At 35.1% G+C, this 22,321-nt stretch overlaps 1 protein-coding gene across 4 annotated transcripts in view; it reads right to left on the reverse strand.

Annotated features, from left to right (window-relative positions):
• LOC116086580 (transmembrane gamma-carboxyglutamic acid protein 1-like) overlaps positions 1-22,321 on the reverse strand; it is a 92,931-nt gene that overhangs the window by 13,655 nt on the left and 56,955 nt on the right. For all 4 annotated transcript variants that reach the window (XM_031364796.1, XM_031364801.1, XM_031364790.1 and 1 more), the window contains one exon: positions 19,204-19,254. In XM_031364796.1, coding sequence (XP_031220656.1) covers positions 19,204-19,254 — 51 coding nt within the window. The remainder of the gene's footprint in view (positions 1-19,203; positions 19,255-22,321) is intronic.

Raw genomic sequence — 22,321 nt, forward strand, 5'->3', positions numbered from 1 at the left:
ACTTAATTGGGTGCTTGCCACCAAGCCTATTAACCTGATTTTGATCTCTGGAATCCACAGTAGAATGTAAGAACCTTTACATACACACTTCATGGACCATATGATATGTCCACACATGCAAGTGTGCATGCGTGTGCACACCCACACCCACCCACCCACCCACACACACACACATTAATTTTTAAGAGTAGAATATGCCAGCTATGATCTATAAGATGAAGATACATTATCTATTTTTCAACGTGCTTTTCTTTACTGAAAAAATTTTCATATAATATGTGCTAATCATAGGTTTTCCTCCTTCAATGACTTCCAGATCCTCCCATACATCCAGTTCCATGTCTTCTTTCTCTCACTTGAGAAAAAAATAGGTAAACAAATAAACTTAAAACAACAAAGAAAGAGCACAAGAAGCACACATACCAGCAAAGCCCATAAAAACACAAAATTGGAAACCATAATATACAAACAAAATTCCAGTAAGACAATAAATCCTCAAACAAAGCAATGAGAAAAAAAAAAGTCTACAAAAATTCCATTGCATTCATTTGTGTTGGCCATCTACTGCTAGGCATGGGGCCTACTCTTAGGAGTGGTTAATATTCCAATGAGGCCACATTTGAGAATTTTTCCTTTGTGAGTGATGTCAATTGTAGCTATCTTATTGTTTAGGGATGTGTACTTCCCCCTCTCAAAGCTCAGATTCTATCTGGCTTGAACTAGTGCAGGCCAAACACTAGAAATATTCAGGCTGCAAGGCTTGCTTTGGGACATTTCCTAACTACATAGAGTTGCATTAGGAATTTAAAATTCAAACCTAGTGGCTAAGAGATGTTAATGCTTTCCATATGTAAGACTGTGTGTTCAATCTTTAGTTTAAAAAATAAATCAAACCAAAGCAGTGATATTAGAAACTTGAGCTGATTATGTCTTTCTGCCTTTCTCCTTAAGTTTTCTGAGTTTAATCAAAGCTGACAGAAATCATATACATAACTTAGTCATGGATCACCTGATAGTACCAGTATATAGAATACAAATGAGCTTTATGAATTCCTTAAGATGCTATTTAAAGATAACCAGTTTTCTCTCTAAAGGAAACAAACAAGCAAATACAAGTGCTTTTATCAGATTCAGCAAGAAAAATTCCAACTTAAAAAAGATTTCATATCTAAAACTAATATCCAAATACTCAAAAAATATTAATTTATTGAGAAAAACAACTTTTCATTATTTCAAAATAAGCTTGTTCCTTCAAAAGGAACAAATAAAAATAAATGAAATAAGAGAGCTTTTAAGATTTGTCCAAATTACTGAGTTAAGCCAAAATATACAATAAATACCAGCATATAAATGTGTTGAATTTAATGAACAGGTTAGTAAAAATTGATTATTTTAAGCATTTAAACAGCAAATACTCTTCAGCCATGTAAAATCATATCTGTAACATTGCCAAAAATCAGTAGAGAAGACAGCCTGAAGTTGAAAAGCTCTCTACTACAGTTATCTCATTGGTTTTATTATCTTGGGTCTGATTTCACTGAAGGAGGAAGTATTAAAGATTTACATTTTAAAGTGAACAACATTCTTTGTCTTGGGGTATAATTACTGGACAAAACTATGTACAAGGAGAATGTGACAATTCCAGATGAGGAGCCAACTGACCTCTGCTCTCTAGGACAAAGATTAAAGAAATACACAAAGAATTCTACAAAAAGACTTAACACAATGCGTTCTATTGGTGGTCAGAAGACAGGCATATTTTCCTACTAGGTGTGTATGCTTTGGAGCTGGGAGAGGGACCCATGAAAATTATCTGCATTGGTTTTGTAAGGAGTGGCAGGTTGGGGACATGGGGGAAATGATAGTAACAGATGTACTGGGAAAACAGAGAAGTGAACAAGATCTTGAATTGACAAAACAAGGACTGTAAAGGAGTTCAAAGGTAGGGCTCAAGTCGAAAATAGCTGGGAAATGAAAGCAGGATACTAGCAAATTTCTTTGTCATGGAGGTGCCTCATCTTAAACTACCACAATTGAAGTATTTAATAATCATTCAGGGTTTATTAATACAATACTAAAAACTCAGATATACCAACAGAAGAGAGTAGGGGGTGATAGAAAGGAAAAATGGAAAGGGGAAGGGCTTAGAAAAGGTCCTTTCATATAGGCAGGTTAAGATATTAAGATTGCTTTAGAGTGATGACTGCAAAATGAATGGAGAAGGTCAGAAATGAAAGCTAAGATTATAAAGTAATCTCTGTGGCCACTTCACTCACCATACATCTTTTTCCTCAGTCAAACTAAATCTAATCAGCATGAAGGATGGAGTACACCTTTGATCTCAGCATTCTAAAGGCAGAAGTAGGCAGATTTCTGTGAGTTTCAGGCCAGCCAAAGCTATATGGTGAGACCCTGTCTCAAAAAACAATAAAAATCAACAAAATGCCCAGATCTCATCAGTCTACAAACTGGCACTTTTGGGTCACCACAATTTTTCACCTAATACTTCCTTTGCTTGGTGAACTCCTTTTCTAATGTAACACCTTCTAAGTGTTTAACCCACTTCAACTTATTAGACAGATTTACTATGGAATCTAAGTAATATTTGGATAGAAAAATCAATCATACTCATAAGTTTTGACATGACATTGGTTCTTCTTCAAGGGTATTGGTTCCTCTTCATTGGGAGAACCATGTACTATTAATGTTTGGTTTAATGTCTATGTTTTGTATCACCTAGTAAAGAACTCAGTATAGAACATAATTCAATAGAGAACATGAAAGAAGAATGAGAAAAACTCAGAGACGCAATGAAAAGATAAGTGTAGGTTTCTAATTATGATGTGTCTCAATTTTAATGTCTATATGCTATATAAAACATACTTGCACTTACATTTATTGCATATATCTTTCTGCTTCTCAGTTAAAGAAAACTACCTTTCAAACTTTATAAAACATTTCTCTTTATTTTTCCCTGAGAAAATACATTCTCCTGTTTTATAAGAACTCTCTGATTTCCTTTAGTACAGCTGTTGTTCCTCATGTTATCTTGACTACAACCATAAAATTATTTTCATTGCTACTTATTTGCTGCTTTTATAAATCATGTGACACAAAATAGGCAATTATCAGGGGCATGAAAATTGAAACATTATGATAATTACTTACTATTATGCTATAGGTAACAAGGGAAAATGAAGTACAAAGTTGGGATCCTCTTGCTTCAACCTACCAATTGCTGGAAGTACAGCCTCCACACCTGTGTCAAATGCCAGTATCACTGACAAGAAGATCCACATTAACAGAGAAAGGAACCCTTCTGCAAATGAAGTGTTGAAAAGTGGAAGGCCTATCTAGATAGACTTAATGTGCAACTCTACACTTCACGGGCTTCCTATGAAAATACTGTTAAAACGGAAAGAGAAAAGAACTCATTTTTATACTATAGGAAGCTTATAATTATTTGGGTAACAAATATGACCCAAAGTTGTTAAATAGTGAACAAGGTAGAAATTAAGATAGTGTCACAGTAAACAACTCTGTAAAGAAGCAAAATCCTAAGCATTTGTTCTTCAGTAAATTTGGAATGATAATTATCAATCTTATAATGAGACACTATACGTAGATTAAGTATTGCTAATGTTCAAGGTTTAGCAAAAACTGGATGGCCAGTAAGTAATAATATGACTTAAGGCTGTTATTCCATATAAGTAAAACAACAGATTTATTCAACTGATAATAAAATGTACTGTGAAAATATGGAATGAACACAGACAGGGCTGTTTTACACTGAATTCTCTTCAATTATACATTGATGTATGCTTGCTACAGTATGCTGTGATGAGTCATGAATATTTGGGGGATATAATCAGGTTTTAAGGTTTCAGAAACTCTTTTGAAGGTAACTGAGGACTCGTTTTATAAATGCCAAGTGTCTGTAACAAAGTAATGAAATATCCCTTACTATAATTGATATGCTTACTTTTATTTTTTTAGTTGCCTGTTGATAAACTCATCATTGGAATTTTAACAATAGGCTACATAGAAGAAGCTGCTATGAAAGGAAAATCACATATGCAACAAGTATGTAAGATTTAGGAGTCATGCATAGTAACAAGAAAAGTAAAATTGGATTAATTATATTTTATTGAATTTAGGAAGAGAATACAGGTGGCTACTAAAATATTTTATGTTCTAATTTTGCACATTAATAATAGTATTTTGTTTATTTAGAAGTTGTAATATAAATCCAATCTCATGAGGTAAAATATGAGAGGTTATATCCAAATGTGTTGCAATACATTTAATACTCACTTTACAGTGGAGTCCCATTCCTTTATAGAAATCAAGAGTCCTTTTATGCTATCCCTATCCTCACGCCAGACTATGAGATATTAATGTCACATTGAATATTAACACTAAAAAGTGCAGCAGAGAGATTTAAACTGAACTAGACCAATATGCTGACAGCAACAAGAAGTGAAAGCTAGTTAATCTGCCTGTAAGGGAAAAGAAAATAAAGCCCTTCAAGACTTACTGAGAAAAAGATCTAACTCCTCTCACACTAACAGGTTTCAAAGTAGTAGCCATCACAGTTCTAATCATGGTGGATATGAGTAACCAATAAAGGATCATATGATGCTCAGGATAATGTTCATAAAGATAGTATGTGTATATGGATCTAATTTAGAACTGTTTGCACCAAAAAAGTGTAGAATTTTGTGCATGCTAGGGCAGTTCCCTGCTTCTAAGCTATAGACTCAACTTAAAAATAAGTGTTTTTTAGAAAAACTTGTTTTCTAAATATTTGTCACATCAACAGGGCTTGAACCCAATGCTATACTGAATACTAGGAAGGTTCTTTACTACTGAGCTTCACTTTCTGCCCAGGTTTTCAAGCAATCATCAATCCATAATAGTTACTCAAATGGAAAATTTGTTCCCAGATAATGTTGTATAAATGTTAGTATATAAGAAACAAAATCTATGAGGAGTCCACAAACTATTAAGAAAGCTGATTATTTTTTTCTGGAATAAATCTCCGATGTCTTATTTATTGTGAATTTCTCATACAAGAGTGGACAACATGCAAAGTTTCTGCTAAAAGTTTCAAGTTTTCTGACTGCAGCCTTTAGTGATACAGTGTTCAAATCTAAGAGATCCATCTTCACCAACCTTCTGTTGAGGTAAGGGAAAGGGAAGAATGAGAACCAAGCTATGGTTAAAAGGCTCTGCATTTGGAGGTAAGAAATATGCATTTCTATTCCTGCTTTGGTACTAAACTGGCTGCATGACTCTAACATTTGTGTTTGTTACTTAATTTATCAGAGTTTGTTTCTTAATTATTGAAGTGAAAGTGCTAAACGTTATTTCTTAAGGTTGTGACAGTAAAGATCTCCATCACTGGAAAGATTCTGAAAAATTTGAATACTGTGTAATATGCAAATCCTAGGGAATATGTACATACTATTTATCAACCAAAGCTTCACCATCCCACAAACCAATACATGTAAAGACACAGAAGAAAAGTTAACAAAATATCATCCCTATCTAATTCTATGCTTAAAAGATTTTTTTTAATTTTATAAATTATCCAGGCATGGTGTTGTGAGCCAGGTTTGGTGGTGCATGTCTTTAATTCCCAGCCCTTGGGAGACAGAAGCAAGCAGATTTCTGAGTTAGAGACTAGCCTAGTCTACATAGCAAGTTCCAGGACAGTCAAGACTATGCTGAGAGACCCTGTCTTGAATGATCTTATAAAGTGTCACTCTCATAATCCCACATTTTCTTTCTCATAAACCAGAGTAATATTGCTACTTCATTGTATCTGCAAACAATATAATGCCTTAAAGTTTTTTTTTTTTATGCTGACATGGGTATTAAACAGGTACTTCTTACCAGACCAATGGAAATAGTTATCCTTAGGAAAACAAAGCTTATTAAAATAATAAAATTATGAAAATAGAAGATAAATAAAAATGTTTATTGCATAAATAAAAGGCTTCTTAGGCCATGTTGTTTTATTTAGGAATGTAGGAAAACAAAATAGTTTTCAATATTTTAAAACAACAACCTATTTATGAAAACTACAGGTTGGTGCTATGTGACTGCTGCATTTATAATTCAAAATTTCTAGTAAGGCTATACCCAATCAGGTTGTCATAAATACATTCAAGAGTTCAGGGATTTAAAAACTAACTTGCAGTTGTGTAATGGAGCACCTGAGCCTGTAAAGTCTAAAGATTTACAGAGAAGAAATAATTGTTATTAAATGCTTTAATGTGTCAAACCTGGTTCCCAAGGACATGATGAGTATGATGACTACAAGACTTCAAAATTAGCATTGGAATATAAGAGGCATAAAATAAGATTCCAGATGACAGGCAAATTTCTTGGAATAAGTCTGGAGAATGTTGCAAGGAATGGATTTGTATAACAGAGAAGACAAAAGAGGTAGTGGATAGCTATAGAGTTGATAATTCTTTAAAAGCAAAGTAAACATGGTTCTTTGCAGTGACACTAACTACTTTGATAAGGTTTTAGTAAAAGCTAAATTATAGCTCTTATATTCAGAGGTCTCTTGTCTAAAGATTTTATGCTGTATAAAGAAAAATGAGATACGAAGAAATTATCTAAAATAGTCTCCCACAAAGGAAGGTAAATAGTTGACTTTTCTTTGAAGGAGTGTTAAAATATGTAACTTCTTACAAAAACAATTCCTCATGAAATGACAGATGATGCTACCTACCACTAACAATTCTGTTAATTTTTTAGCAATTACATCAATTGATTTAAAGTATGGCATTGTATTTCTACATTATATTTCTACACATTGTATTTCTACACCAGGGACAATGTAAGGAAATCAAATGTAAAAGAGTACTGGTCTAATTGGGCATAATTAAATACATAGTGGAGTCATCAAAACAGGAATATCCCATGATGGCTATTTCTCCTGTAATTAATATCTCAATTATATTAAGGTGTAAGTACTGTTAGTGCTTACCGGGACAACCACAGTAAAACTTCTGTCTTAGGATTTCCATTGCTGTAAAGACAAACCATGACCAAGGCATCTCTTATAGAGGACAACATTTAATTGGGCCTGGCTTACTGGTTCTGAGATTCAGTCCATTATCATCAAGGCAGGAGGCATGGCAGCATCCAGGCAGGCACAGGACTGGAGGAACTGTTTTCATTCAAAGGAAGTCAGGAACAGGCCATCTCACAGAGCTATTAGGAAGGTCTCTTCTGCACTGGGAGGAGCTTCAAAGTCCACCCCAACAGAGATACGCTTACTTCAACAAGGCCACAACTATTCAGACAAGGCTATACCTCCTAATAATAGCACTTTCCATGGGCCAAACATATTCAAATCACCACAACTTCATTTTTGATTTATGAGTCTTATCTACATTGATTATTTTTATGTCCCAAATGGAAGAATTACTTATCTTTAGTTTATGGGGCAAAAGGCAGCCAGATACAACTCATTAAATCTGAGCCACAGTTCTGAACATGTAAATTTATGCTAGTGATTATTTTATTATCTATCAACATAGACAGTCTAATATGTATTTTATGTGACAGCTACAGTCTAGATTTCTAAGACCCAACAAGCAGCAGATATTTGCACCCAACCAATGGACAGAAGCAGCTGACCCCTGTTAGCTGAATTAGGGAAAGGCTGAGAAAGAAGCTGAGGAGAAAGGGCGATCCTGTAGGAGGACCAGCAGTCTCAATTAATCTGGACCTGCGAGATTTCTCAGACACTGGACCACCAAACAGACTGTATACACTAGCTGATATGAGGCTCCCAACACACATACAGTAGAGGACTGCCAGGTCTGTGTTCATTCAGTGATGATGCACCTAACCCTCAAGAGACTGGAGGCCCCAGGTCATGTGGGGTGTGGAGTAGGAGTATCTATATGGAGACTGGGGGGTGGGAGTGGGAAGGAGGTGTGGGATGTAGAGCAGTCAGAGGGTGGAATCAGGGAGTGGGGGCAGGGAATGGAATACGGAGTGTAAAAAGTAAATTAATTTAATAAAAAAAGAAAAATAAATGTAATTCTTCACTGAGTATAATAGAAAGCACTGATCCATCTCAATCCCTTCATTTAACTGACTAGGAAATGGAAATGTACAGGATAAGTGACTAAAGCAAAAACAAAGATGTTTGATTATAGGGTTAGAACATGTCTCAATTCGAGAACCATCTACTGCTTTCTCATAAGAAACACATAAGAAACTCATAAGAAACTCATAAGAAACACAATCATATCATAAGGATGAAAGAGAAACCAAAGGCTGGGTAAAGTTTTACAAATTACATGTGCTAAAAGACAGTTCAATAATAAAAAAAAAAAGCAGGGGGACTGTTAAGTTCAAGGTTAGTCCTGGCTACATACTCTGACCTTGAGTCAAATATTCCAAAAGAAAAAGAAATCATTTCATTAAATCGATAAACAAGTCTTGAAAATCAAGAATAAAAAAACAAACAGATGGATTAACAAATGTGACAAGACCTTAACAATACCTCTGCAAAGATAAGTAAGTATACAGATGTCCAATAAATCTATGAATCAGTGGTTCTCAATCTTCTTAATGCTGTGACCGTTTCAGAGTGTCTCGTGTAGTTACCCTAAACCATAAAATTATTTTTAGTGCTACTTTATAACTGTAATTTTGCTACTGCTATGAATCATAGTGTAAATAACTGTATTTTCTGACTGTCTTAGCCAACCCCTGTGAAAGGGCTTTGTAACCGGAAAGGGGTCACAAACTACACATTGAGAACTGCTGCTCTACAATATATACAATTAGGGAACTTTAGGTCATACACTACCTGATTCCATTTATATGAAATATCTAGACTAGCTGACTCTGTAGAGACAGAACACAGAATAAAAATGTCCAGGACTTTCAAGGTGGAGGAAACACAATGGTACAGATTACTGAGTGTGGGGTCTCCTTTGTGATCGCTGAAAATGGTTTAGAAATAGATAGCTACACAGTACTATAGATGTAATAAATACCACTGACCTACATACTTTAAAATGCCCACACCTATATTGTGTCACTTTTGACTCAATTTAAAAAGGTCAATTATTTTGAGATTAAGAAACGATTAAAAACTCATATATTATTAAATAGCTATGCTCATACAAAACCTACTCCTAGTCTTAATAAAAGCAGCCTTTCCTGACTATGAATGCTCGGAAATGCAGAGCTTCATGGCAGCCCAAAATATAGAAAATAAGTAACAGTTGTGGATTCCAGCCTTAAACAACCCCTTCTACGGCTAACAAAATACTGTGCAAGAAGGAATTTGGCAGAATGTATAGTGCAGAGCTGTGAATATCATTCTCTGGACTTAATACAACCATTCTAATCAGTAAGTCACAACTGACACAGGCCCTCAAAAGATCAGTGTTTTAAACAATCACTGAAGTGTGGACTCCCTCCCCACAGCCCAGACAGTATCGAAACCGAAACAGTGCCAAGCGCCCGGGACCCTCCTGGTTTGAGACCTGCCTCTGATAGCCACACCTCTCTGCCCATCTCCTGCTATTTGTCACGCCTCCAACCTGGTTCCAGTTACACTCGAAAGCTCCACCCCCACAGAGAAACAAGGAAGTCGCTGATTGGACTGTCACACTGACGTATTTTGGGGGGAGTGGTTTTTGCCCCAGGTAATATATCTATTGGGGGAACAAAGAAGATTATTATTAAAGAACCAAGATGGCTGAGCAGTAAAGTCTCCTGTTTAATTTTTACCCTTCCACATGGGTAGGTATTTCTGTGGCCACTCTATCCTATCCCTAACTCTCTCTCTTGCTACTGCTCTTCTTTCTAACTCCATATTTCCAGGTAACCCACTTCTTAACGTTGGTGCTGGTAGCCAACACTGAAGGAAAAGGGAGGGAGGATCATGCGGCCCTACTCCTTCCCTCCCACTTATTGGCTACCAAAAGGTTCTAGGAAAGGAGAACCACTATCTCTAGTTGTATACCTATTGCTGAATCCACCAAACTCCAGCCATCAGCTCCAAATCCATGATCACACAGATGCCCTGGTTAATCTCAGTGGGTCACAAAACAAAATGAATCGATACAAACATCAGCCTGAGATTCACAGGCAGGATGTGAGTTAACAGAAGCAGTGAGGAAGTGGGTGGTTAAGAGTGGTCCCTATGCATTGTGTACATGTGCAAACTTGTCAAAAGATAAATTTACATAATAAAAAGTAATTCAGAAATACAACTTATACATTAACTGTTAGATTCTCAAATCTACACAAAAGGCAAAAAAGGCTGCATCAATGACAAGAGCTCTCTTTAATGGGTTTTAAGAAGTAGCATATCTATTAAACAGCCCTTTCTTCCTAGTGAAAAACACAGGAAGAAATAATGGTAGCTGTCAGCACCAAGCTGATTTGTATTACTGTGATAAAATTAGGAAGATAAGTACTTACAATAAGCTAGTGACTTATCTAAACTGCAGCAACATTAATGTCACCATAATAAAGAGACTCTCAAATCTAAAAGGCAAAGTATGAAATAATTGACTTTAAATAAATGCTCTTACTTGAACTATACAAACCAGGGAGCTCCCAAATAAAACGTTATGTAACTGTCACTTTACAAAACTTGTCAATCTGAAGATTCAAATGTTTTTCAAATGTTTGAAAATATGGAGTTTTATGCCAAACTTGACATTTAGAATTGCAAAGAATTGAGATGTGCTACATTCACTGTAAACCATCTTTCCTCATAGCATCATGCTGCATAACTCCTGGCATGTGCTTGTGTTTTTTACCCCGATGAACATGAACATGTTCCCAATTTATCAAGACTTAGTATACAGGACCAGCAGTGCTTTGTTGTTATTTTTTTAAGAAAGTATTTTATTTTCTGAGGTTACTATTTTTACATCATATTACTACACCTTAAGAGATCAGAATACTGGCTGGAAAGATGACTTAGCCATTAAAAACTCACAATCAAAAAAAGACCAGAATACATTAATTGGTTTTGGTTTTGTTTCATTTTAACAAACCCTTTCTTGTATAGTTGAGAAAAATAACCTTTTTTCTTTATTTTTTATTTTTTGGAGAGGTGGGAGGGGAATGGGGAGAGAGAGGGGGTAAAGAGTGGGAGCAAGAGCAAGAGAGCAAGAGAGAGTGAAAAATAACCTTTAAATAGCAACAATAGAACCTATGAGCTATGAACATTTGCTGAATCCTGAGGCCCATTTTCTAAGTCAGTTTTTCTTCTTTTAATTAAAATCCTTTTTGAAACTTTTGTACAGTGGTTCTTTTAATTATTTTTAAAGTTCTTTTTCAGGAGTTTTTAATTACTGCTATTATCATCATCAGAGGGTTTTATTTGCTTTTCTTTTGTTTCTTTTGTTTTTTGAACAGGTTTTCACATAGGGCAAAAGCTGACCTTCAACTGTGAAGATGACCTTGAGCGCCTAATCTTTTTCCCCTCTACCTTCTGAATATCTGGTTTACAGGGTTCTGCCATCATGCCCAGCACAAGGAATGTCACAGTTGACATCACTATTCTATATTCAGCCATAGCAGAAAAGTGAGGTACCATTATGTATGGAACATAAAAATAGAAAATTACTTAAGACTCAGATTTTATAGATCTAAGACACTCTTTTAAACTTTAAATTCTGTTTCTTGCCTGAGCATTTGAATGAGTTCTAAAATATCAATACTGGAAAAGGCAAAGGAGAGAAAAGTTAAAGTACCTTCACACTTTTGTTTCATTATTATTCCCAAATAATACTTGCTTGCTATTCCAAGTATGTTAGTTTATGTACAGAAAAACAAAAAAGTAATGTGTTTAAAGATGCATGGCCATAGTTCCTATCTTGTAAAGGATAGTGTACTATTATTAAAACAGCATGGTGAAAGCTTCCTCAGCACCTCTGCTCATAAGGTAAAAACAAGGAAATTAGCCATGAGTAACAAGTAGATAACACAAATTTTTGCAAAAGCATTTATAAATGCAATAAGCTTTATCACAGAAAACAATCATATGGATAGATATATTTTTAAAAATCAGAATGCAAATTATAAAAAAAGTCACAATAAAAATATCTGTTTTGTGGATAAAGACATTATTAAGAATAATGTCTTTTCGAGCATCTGCATAAGATTGCTAAATTGATTGTTGTTTTATATCAAACAACTTTTATAATACTTATTTTTATTGTTACAATATTTTATAAATTTTAAGGAATATGACAAAAAAGATATTGTAGGTATTGAAGGGGGGTCTATGGGAGGAGCAGTGGTATAAAAGGGGAACAAGAATGTGATTCAATTCTATTTAATTAAAATAGGTTTTTAAATGTTAAAAAAAAGAAATCATGTAACTTTTCTCATTATAATGCAATAAAACTTTAAAAAAGAAAAAAAAGAATTTCAGTTATTAAAACTGATTTTTGAAGAAAAAAAGAATAATGTCTTTTTAAAAAAATGATTGTATTTTAGAAATGTACTAATTATTCAGGGGAAGAATATTAAAAATAAACCTTAATTTGTATCTAAAAATGTAAAGTCTTCCCATTCACTTCTTTATGAAAATGCTAACTTTTATTAGACATTTACATATAGTCATACATTGTTCATTTTCAAACCAGCATCTCATTATTTCATGTCATAAAATTCTGGGTTGTATGACACATTGTATTTTTTGTTTCAAGAAAAGCACAAAGATAAAAGGTCTTTAGTCAAAAAGGGAAACTTTCACATAGGGCAAGTAAACAGTGCTGAGTGACTTCTTTTACGCACCTTCCCTTGTGGAACATTCAGAGCAAACCTTGTGAATTGAGCTGTCTTGACATCCATCTACTATGATCTTTGCTAAACTGTGGTGCTGACTTTTTAATTACTGCACGCAGAGATCATTGTTGATTACAGGGTTTTTATACTTTTATATTTGTGGCACTTTGCTGAAATACATGTGTGCTTTATCTGTCACTAGAAGTGTTAGTGGACACTGAGCTATTTCACTTGGAATAACCTATCTATTCCCCCATAATATTAGAATGCCACTATAAATCTCAAAAATTAATAATAATCATACCATACTTTTCTCAGCAACAGAGGGCTCTTATGATGTAATCAACTTCATATATTATGTCAGGAGCCATAATAGACAAACTAATAACTAGCAGGTGATCTTCCTGAGAAGGTTTGCTTCGGATTATAATATAATCTGCAACAGATTCGCTCCTATAAGCATGGCCCAGGAAAATTCATTTTAGAAAAAATTCTTGCTACTAATATGCTTTTCCTGTTACTATTAAACATATATAACAATCACTAGGTATTAGCCCACCCCCTTTGTGCAGATCTCTGCAAATCTACGAAGATATATTACTGTCTTGTAGTGATGCTATATAGACAAACAGATGACTTCTTAAGTCTTTATGCTGATCCTATAAGAATTCCTAAAATTATATCTGTGATTATTAATCTCTTTTATAGTGAGACTGCTATTAGGTCCTTTTCTGATAGTCAAAACTGCGATGAGAACTCTGTCAGTTTCCCATGTGGCATCAGTAATTTGCCTCTTAGTAACTAGACTTCTACTCAGAGCACATTCCAATAGGTTGTAAAACAATTAAACAAAGGTCATAAAAAGGGAACTAACAATGGTGCTAGGGCAGAAAATAGAATACTGACTGGGTTTATCTATACAAAACTTCACTAATAACTTACTTATCGTTTTCAACTTTCAATGAACCTGTGGAGCTCTGAGAGGTGATTGGATGCTTATCCCAATGGATATGCATATAAACATTCTCTGTTGTAAACTTCTATTTCAACTTATGATTTTATTTTTGTGTGAAATTGTAATGAACTTTTTAACATGTGATCATGTATTCTGAAAGATGTATAAGTACTGAGGACAAAGAGAAAAAGAGGTGGGTTTTTTTTTCCCTTGCCATACTTAATTAGAATCTTTCTGCTTTCCCTGTTTTTCTAAGATAGCTTTAATAGGAAACCTTTTACAACTTAGCAATAACACTATAATCACTTTTCCAAGTGTCCCTTTTTCTTACAGCACCTTCTGACTAGCAGGCTGAAAGTTAGAGCTGTGCAGTTCCTTTTGAGATAGAACAAAAGTTACATTATGTAATCCACTATATAAACAAACTCAAAGAAAAAGAAAACCATAAGATCATCTCATGAGATGCTGAGAAAGCATCTGACAAAATCCAACACCCCCTTCATGATAAAAGTCTTGCAAAGATCAGGAATTGAAGGTCCATACCTAAACACAGTAAAAAGCAATATATAGCAAACCAGTGCCAACATCAAACTAAATGGAGAGAAACTTGAAGCAATCCCACTAAAATCAGGGACTAGACAAGGCTGCCCACTCTCTCCCTACCCATTCAATATAGTAGTTGTGAAGTCCTAGCCAGAGCAATTAGGCAACAAAAGGAGATCAAAGGGATACCAATTGGAAAGGAAAAAGTCAAATTATCACTATTTGCTGATGATATGATAGTATACTTAACTGACCCCAAAAATTCCACCAGAGAACTTCTAAACATGATAAACAACTTCAGCAAAGTAGCTGGATACAAAATTAACTCAAGCAAATCAGTGGCCTTCCTGTCCAAAAAGTGTAAACAGGCTGAGAGAGAAATTAGGGAAACAACACCCTTCATAATAGTCACAAATAATATGCAATACCTTGGTATGACTCTAACTAAGCAAGTAAAAGATCTGTTTGACAAAAACTTCTAGTCTCTAAAGACAGAAGTCAAAGAAGAGCTAAGAAGATGCAAAGATCTCCCATGCTCTTGGATTGGCAGGATTAATACAGTAAAAATGGCCATCTTGCTGAAAGCAATCTACAGATTCACTGCAATCCCCATCAAAATCCCAACTCAATTCTTCACAGACTTAGAAAGAGCAATTTGCAAATTCATCTGGAATAACAAATAACCTAGGATAGCGAAAACTATTGAACTTCTGGTGGAATCTCCATCCCTGACCTCAATCTGTACTACAGAGAATTGTGATAAAAACTGCATGCTACTGGTACAATGACAGGCAGGTAGATCAATGGAATAGAATTGAAGACCCAGAAATGAACCCACACACCTATGGACACTTAATCTTTGACAAAAGAACGAAAACCATCCAGTGCAAAAAAGACAGCATTTTCAACAAATGGTGCTGGATCAACTGGTGGTTAGCATGTAGAAGAATGCAAATCGATCCATTCCTTTCTCCTTGTACAAAGCTCAAGTCCAAGTGGATCAAGTATCTCCACATAAAACCAGATACACTGAAACTTATAGAGAAAGTGGGAAAAAGCCTCGAACATATGAACACAGGGGAAAAATTCCTGAACAGAACACCAATGGCTTGTGCTGTAACATCAAGAATCATTAACAAATGGGACCTCATAAAGTTGCAAAGCTTCTGTAAGGCAAAGACACTGTCAATAAGGTACATTACTTACTCTCCAACTGTTAGGTTACAGTTGTCAATCACCTAAGCCAGCAGCAAGAAACTTTTTAGGACTTTTTAGAAGTTATTTTCAGCAAATCAGTACAGTTAGAGAGTTATAAAGTCTGGAGACCCTCAGACTTTAAAGCCACAACAAAGTCCTACTCCATGCCTATACGACTACCCTCTCCAGATTATTATGATATTCAGAGTTTATCAGAAGAAATGAAAACTTGCAATGACATAAGACTTGGTTTTGCACCTTGGCTTTCTAATGTAAAAACTATTTATAGGCTATTCACTACAAATGATTTTTTTTCTAAATTAGTTTCAGAGTATATATAAGTATATAAATGGAAATGAGTATCCTTATTTTGTAGTAAAGATTTTCTTATAACTCAAGATAAGTAAGATGGATGTCAAAGGAAACATCCATAAATTACAAAGTACTGCAAATACTTATTAATATAAAAGTAACTACAAGTTATTGAGTCCTAAATAGTAAACCATGATTAACTAATTCATAAATAGTAAAAGTGTTTTCAATACTACACACAGTAAACACTGACTATAGTCAAATAAGAAACAAAATATACATGTCTTTTCTTTACCTGCCCTCTCATTGCATTGTGATGGGGTTTCATGAATTACAGGGTGGCTTCAGACTTGTTATATATTCAAAGTTGATCTGAATTCCTGGTTTCATAGCCTTCACCTCCCAAGGACTAGGAATACCAACTGTATATGCAGTGCTGGGGATTAAATATACAGTGCCAGGGCTTTGTATATGCTAAGTATGGACTCTGCCAACTAACCTACGTAGTCCTTGTTCCTTTTTTTTTTCTATGATTTAAACTTTATGATCTTTCCTGTCTCATGAATAAAAGTTTCATATAGTTATGAAGTATCAATTCGTCCTTATTAGAGAATAGTAAAATAAATTACTTTTAACTATTTTATACAAGCCTGGTGCCATCTTTCCAGTTGTATCTTGTATAACATATTGAGTTATTTGTGAGAATGTTTACCAAATGCAGCACAATTCTTTATACAACACCAAAAAAGAATGTCATGAGCACACACAGTAACATTTTGTTTTTTTTCCACTAAAAGTATCAGTAGTTAACCAGTATAGCCATGCAAACCTAAACAAAGCTTGACAAATAATGAATGGTGTCTCTTTGACATTTGCAAGAATATTTTCATGGTGGTCACCACCAACAAAAAAATAACAGCTATCACAAGCTTCCTGTGTTTGTAAAAACAGTATTATGTGACGCACTTCCTTTTTTTAATCTCAAGGTTGGAAATATGCCCATCTTTGCAGATTACATTACATTACTATGCTCTGTTATATTATTTGCCTGAGCTTGAATCACTATTTGCTCTAGCATCTTTTAAAGGAGGCCCCTTTTTTGGTGACTGATAATCAGTCTGAAAATAAAAAAAGAAACAAGAAAAAATAGGTCCTTTGACTTCATGCAGCTCTTTTCCATATGATAATAGGTGATAATAGACGCCAACAGCTAGAGAATTCTCCAAATCTTCAATAGCTTTCTGGATTAAGTGGAGACCAAGCAATGAGACACTCTGGAAGCTTCAACTGGCAGCTGACTTTAGGATATAGCAAGTATGAATTAATCCTAAAATGTGTCTTATTGTATTTAAAAGTATTACTCAAGTAAAAAAAATTGTAAGTGGTTGGAGAATGTTTGGAAAGAACCTGGATCTCTAAAACAAATCAGCTTCCAAAGGAAGTTCAGGAGCACAAAAGAGTAACAAAGTGCAAGAAGAATTCCTATGAGTGAGCTGTGATGTAGAGGCTGCCTGTAAACATATATGATGGTGAGGCAAGCAACTTAAGGCAGAGCTCTTAGTGAGTTTCAGATCCCCACCCTAAACTCTGCTGCTTTTTAAAGAATCTGAACAAATAACTTTATTTTGACCATTAAAAGGACAAATAAAGATACACTTATTCAATAAAGGTATCAAAAAGCTGATACCACTGTTCTATGCTATTAGACATTATAGCTCTAAAAACTCACATATATTAATCACATTATGCTAACCACATCCTCCTGAAGGCAAAAGTACAGGATGCATTAATTCTACCTCAAAGATGACAAAAAAACTCCATTTAGGAGAGCTTTGAGATTTAGCTGAAGTAGTGGCCATAGAGTTTGAATTCAGGCCTTTAAACTCAAGGTTCATATAACTTTTAATATAGTACTCAACACAGTATTTCCCCTTAATATCCTTTGTAGTATGATGCTTTTATAATTTATATGAATTATATTTATAAAGTCATTGTGACAGATGGCCCATATCAGTAATGAAATGAACTTAAATATTTCTATTGTCCAAGTTCCATAATACCCTTATGAAAAAACATAAATAAGCACAAAGAATTCATGTAATTGTTCCCATTTTAAACAATATTAAATACACTGGCTGCATAATAGGACCTTTCCATTTGTATTACTATATTTCTTTTTTACATTTAAAAAAATATTTTATAATTTATTTTTATGTATATTAATACATGTGTACCTGAATGAATTTGTGTGTACAATGTATACATACATGCCTACAGAGGCCACAGTGTGTTGGAACACCTAAAACTAGAGTTAAAGTCAGTTGTAAGGTGCCTGATATAGATACACAGAACCAAAACCAGGTGCTCTGAAAGAACAGTTCTTAAAGACTGAGCCAACCTATTTGTGTTACTACTAACAAAACTTATATACGATCAAGGCATATAGGTAATTTTGGCAGGAGTTATAAAGAAGTTATAAAGAAGTTGAAATTTGAGCAGATTTACATTATATCAAATTTGAACTATTACACACACACACACACACCACATCTCCAAAATCACTACCACCAGCACTTCCACCACCACCTCTGATGCCTGTGGCACCTCCACAACCACCACCACCACCAAAACCAAAAATCAGAATAAATAAAAGAACCATAGGCCTGAGCCTGGGGACCCCAATGGAAGACCTAGGGGAAGGACTGAAGGAGATAAGGGGATTTCAACCCTATATGAACAATATCAACTAAGTGGACCACGCAAAAGCTCCCAGAGACTAAACCACAACCAAAGAGTGTACATGCAGAGACCATGGCTCCAGCCATATATGTAGCCTTATCTGACATCAATGGGAAAGGAGGGAGGCTAGAGGGGTGAGGTGGGAGTAGGTGAATGGGTGGAGGAACAACCTCATAGAGGAAAAGAGGAAGGGGGAGAAGGGGAAGAAGGTAAGAGGAGTTGTGGAGGGGTAACCAGAAAGGAGGATATCATTGAAATGTAAACAAATAAAATGATTAATAAAAAAAAAAATAAAGCAGGGCGGTGGTGGCACACACCTTTAGTCCCAAACTTGGGAGGCAGAGGCAGGCGGATTTCTGAGTTCAAGGCCAGCCTGGTCTACAGAGTGAGTTCCAGGACAACCAGGGATACACAGAGAAACCCTGTCTCGAAAAACCCAAATAAATAAATAAATAAATAAATAAAAATAAATAAATAAAAATAAAAAAGAACCAATGAGTATTGGTCTTTATCTACACAGTATTGAATCAGACAAATTTTTCTATCACCAAGTAAAAACACAATTTAAGCATCTACAAACATAGTTCTAGACTCAATTTCTCTGTTACATTATATTAAGAGAATCTAAATAATTTTAAAAGGGAAGAAAGACTTACCCCTTCCCATTTTTCTCTTGTACCTTCTCACAGGTCTTGAATGATGGTTCTCTGTACAAAACAGAGCACATACACAATCAGATTTACAGAGGCTGAGTCACAACATCAGATAAGCCCCATTACAGCTGATGTAGTCAGTGTGAGCATTTCATTTCAATGCATTTTAATCTTGCTCCCTAACAAAACTGTGTTTTCAACCACAGATACCTAACCTCAGAGTACAGAAACAGTATTCTGGAAAGCACAGGCTGTCTATATCAATTTACTCTGATGACCTTCTTTATCTGGTAATAGTTTTTGTTCCTGCCAAATAAAACTCATCAATTTGGTCACATGCTTAACTTTTAGGGAGGATAGTCATATCAACAAAAGACGACAGGCAAAAATACTAAAGGTTCAATGTTAATAGCCAGGCTACCATGTTATTAGCTTTCCTGTCACTGCCTTCCCTTCATTATCATTGTGACAAGTACAATACCCTGTACAGTGTAACATTTTCCTGAATGGTGTCAAACAGTGGTTCCCAAAATCAAATTATCCTTGAGTCAAAGCAGCCCACAGTGATTTCCAATAAACATCATGAATCAAAGACCATGGATTCCTAACAAAAACATAAAAAGCACACAAATTGCAGTGGAAATGGAAGAAAGATATACATAGCAAAACAGAAATTCTGTTTTATAGGTGAAAAACGCATAAACATACAACATATGCATAAGCCAATGCATATGACTAATGCTCTAGTTTCTTCAACATACAAACCATAGAGCTATTATTTGCCAGTCACTTGTCATGCTCTCAATGTGTAGTTTAGCAGCTGAATGCAGGTGTGTGGGTGTGTATTAAAAAATATGATCTATCAGCCCATTAGGAACCTTACTTGAAGTTCAGTAAGAGAAATCAATAAATGATAGACTGAAACTTGATAACTAGTTTTATGGCACCAAATAAACCATTTATTTATTTCAAATTCTTCACAAAATGGGGGAATGTGCTACACATGGGTTTCTCAAATTATATATATTCTTATACTCTTATATGTTATATTATATATATTATATGTACATGCATTTAAGTATGCTCTGGACATTCTGTAAGGTATTAAAAACGGTGTCATTCAAAAGCAAGGAAGGCTCTTTGATAATATCTGAAATGCTGATATAACCCTATACAAGTTTCGTTGTCAACAAACTTTTCAGATACTTAATAATGATGTTGGGCTGGACAGATGGCTCAATAGTTAAGAGCAATTGTTCTTACAGAGGACTTATATTTGATACTCAGAACCCACATAGTCACAACCTTCCTTAATTCTACTTCCAGATCAGACTCCCTCTTCTTTCACAGGCACATGGAACACATACACAAATGCACATAAAATAAATAATATGAAATTTTAAAATTGGATAATGAGAAAATGTAGCAAAAGTACAACTTATTTGGCATTTTTTATGAGCAACATTTTTTCAGGGTTTAATTCCTTAAAACATTTCTTATCATTCCATTTTCTTTTGAAATCAGTTCAAGTTCTTCAAAATAATCTTATACAGGGAAGGGTCAGGTCTTGTGAGCTTGTTACAACACCAAACAAATAAAACAGAAAAAAAATGAATGAATGATTAATAGTTCAGAAGAAGGGCACTGAGAAAGTGGAAGATGAAAAAGAAAGGGTACTGAAGGGTGATATAATCAAAATGCATTATACATACCTATCAAATTGTCATAAGAAGATCCACTATTATATGATTAATATATTGCCATAAAAACTGTAACAAACTTTTATGAAAAATACTAGTTAATAAATAGGTTGACTCTTTAAGTTAAATTAGGGTAAGAACTATTGTCCCACTCACTGGCATTTTTCCTTAAAGTGATCTGTATATGCTGTCATCAGAAACTGGAAGTTTGAAGCCCCAGTTGCCTCTTCACCTTTCAAGTGAAATTATTCTAAGAAGGCTTTTGGAAAAAGCCAGTACAGTGAAGGGCAATCCATTCTTGTACAAATGATGACTTGAAAGAGTTAAGCACAGTGGTAGTGGGATGGCTCAAATTGGATTTTAAGAGGCAATCATTGTCAACTATGGGGAAGGGAAAATTAAGTGGTAGGGATAGCTTGACTGGTGACAATGATATGAAAGATGCTTAAAAGAAGTCTGGCAGGACTTCTTGATTTCATTGAGTTTTTTTTTTTTTTATTTCTTGCTTTTTCGTCTTTATTATGTAATCAATCTCTTTAGAAAAAAACAAGTCTATTTCTGTTGTTAGTGGGAACCACAAAGGAAAGAAAGGACTATGAGACATGGCCAGGATTTTTCAGAGGTCAGCATGGTAAGAAGAGTCATCTGGAGAAAATGAAACCAAGGAAGCAAAAGTCAATACCTGCTTGTCAGCCACCTCATGTAGACATCTAGAGGCAAACCTCAAAAAATCACACTCTTAATGATTTCCTTAAATATACAGGGTTCATAGCCTACTACGTACATCACCCCAAGTCAAGCTCTCTTCTGTTTTCAAGGTCTAACATGTTCCTTCAACCTTCATCTCCTTTCATTTGACAGGTGTGTGTGTGTGTGTGTATGTGTGTGTGCACGTGTGTGTGTTGACGGGAGGTGGTGGTGGCTGGGGAGCAATTAAAGATTTATACTTCCCTAAACATGAGGACTACTCAATCTTGTTTCTCAGACAGGTCCCTATCTTAAAACTAAATAGTAGACATGCAGCCCACTCTCCCCCAACAAATGGAGCAGAGGCTCTACCTAAAGCTTTAGCCTGACTGTGGTATCTGTACTCCAACGGGGCTGTCTTGTCTGACCTCAGTGGGAGAGAATGTGCCTAATCTGGCAGATTGGATGCTCTAAAGTGGGGGGATATGCAAATGGGGGCAACCCTCTCAGAGGAGAAGGGAAAGGGGCAAGGGGGAGGGTCTCAGTGAGGGAGGACCAGGAGGGGGACAGTACTTGGGATGTAAATATATAAATTAATTAATTAATTAATTAATTTTTTAAAAGGTATGTCTTGTTTAAAGCACTGGATAATTGTGAATTATTTAACTATTAATTTTATTTCGCTGAGACTGGAACACCCAGCCCGGAGGCGCCTTAGGCCAGAGATCCAGGCA

Source organism: Mastomys coucha, chromosome X (assembly GCF_008632895.1).
Source record: "Mastomys coucha isolate ucsf_1 chromosome X, UCSF_Mcou_1, whole genome shotgun sequence".
Classification (NCBI taxonomy): domain Eukaryota; kingdom Metazoa; phylum Chordata; class Mammalia; order Rodentia; family Muridae; genus Mastomys; species Mastomys coucha.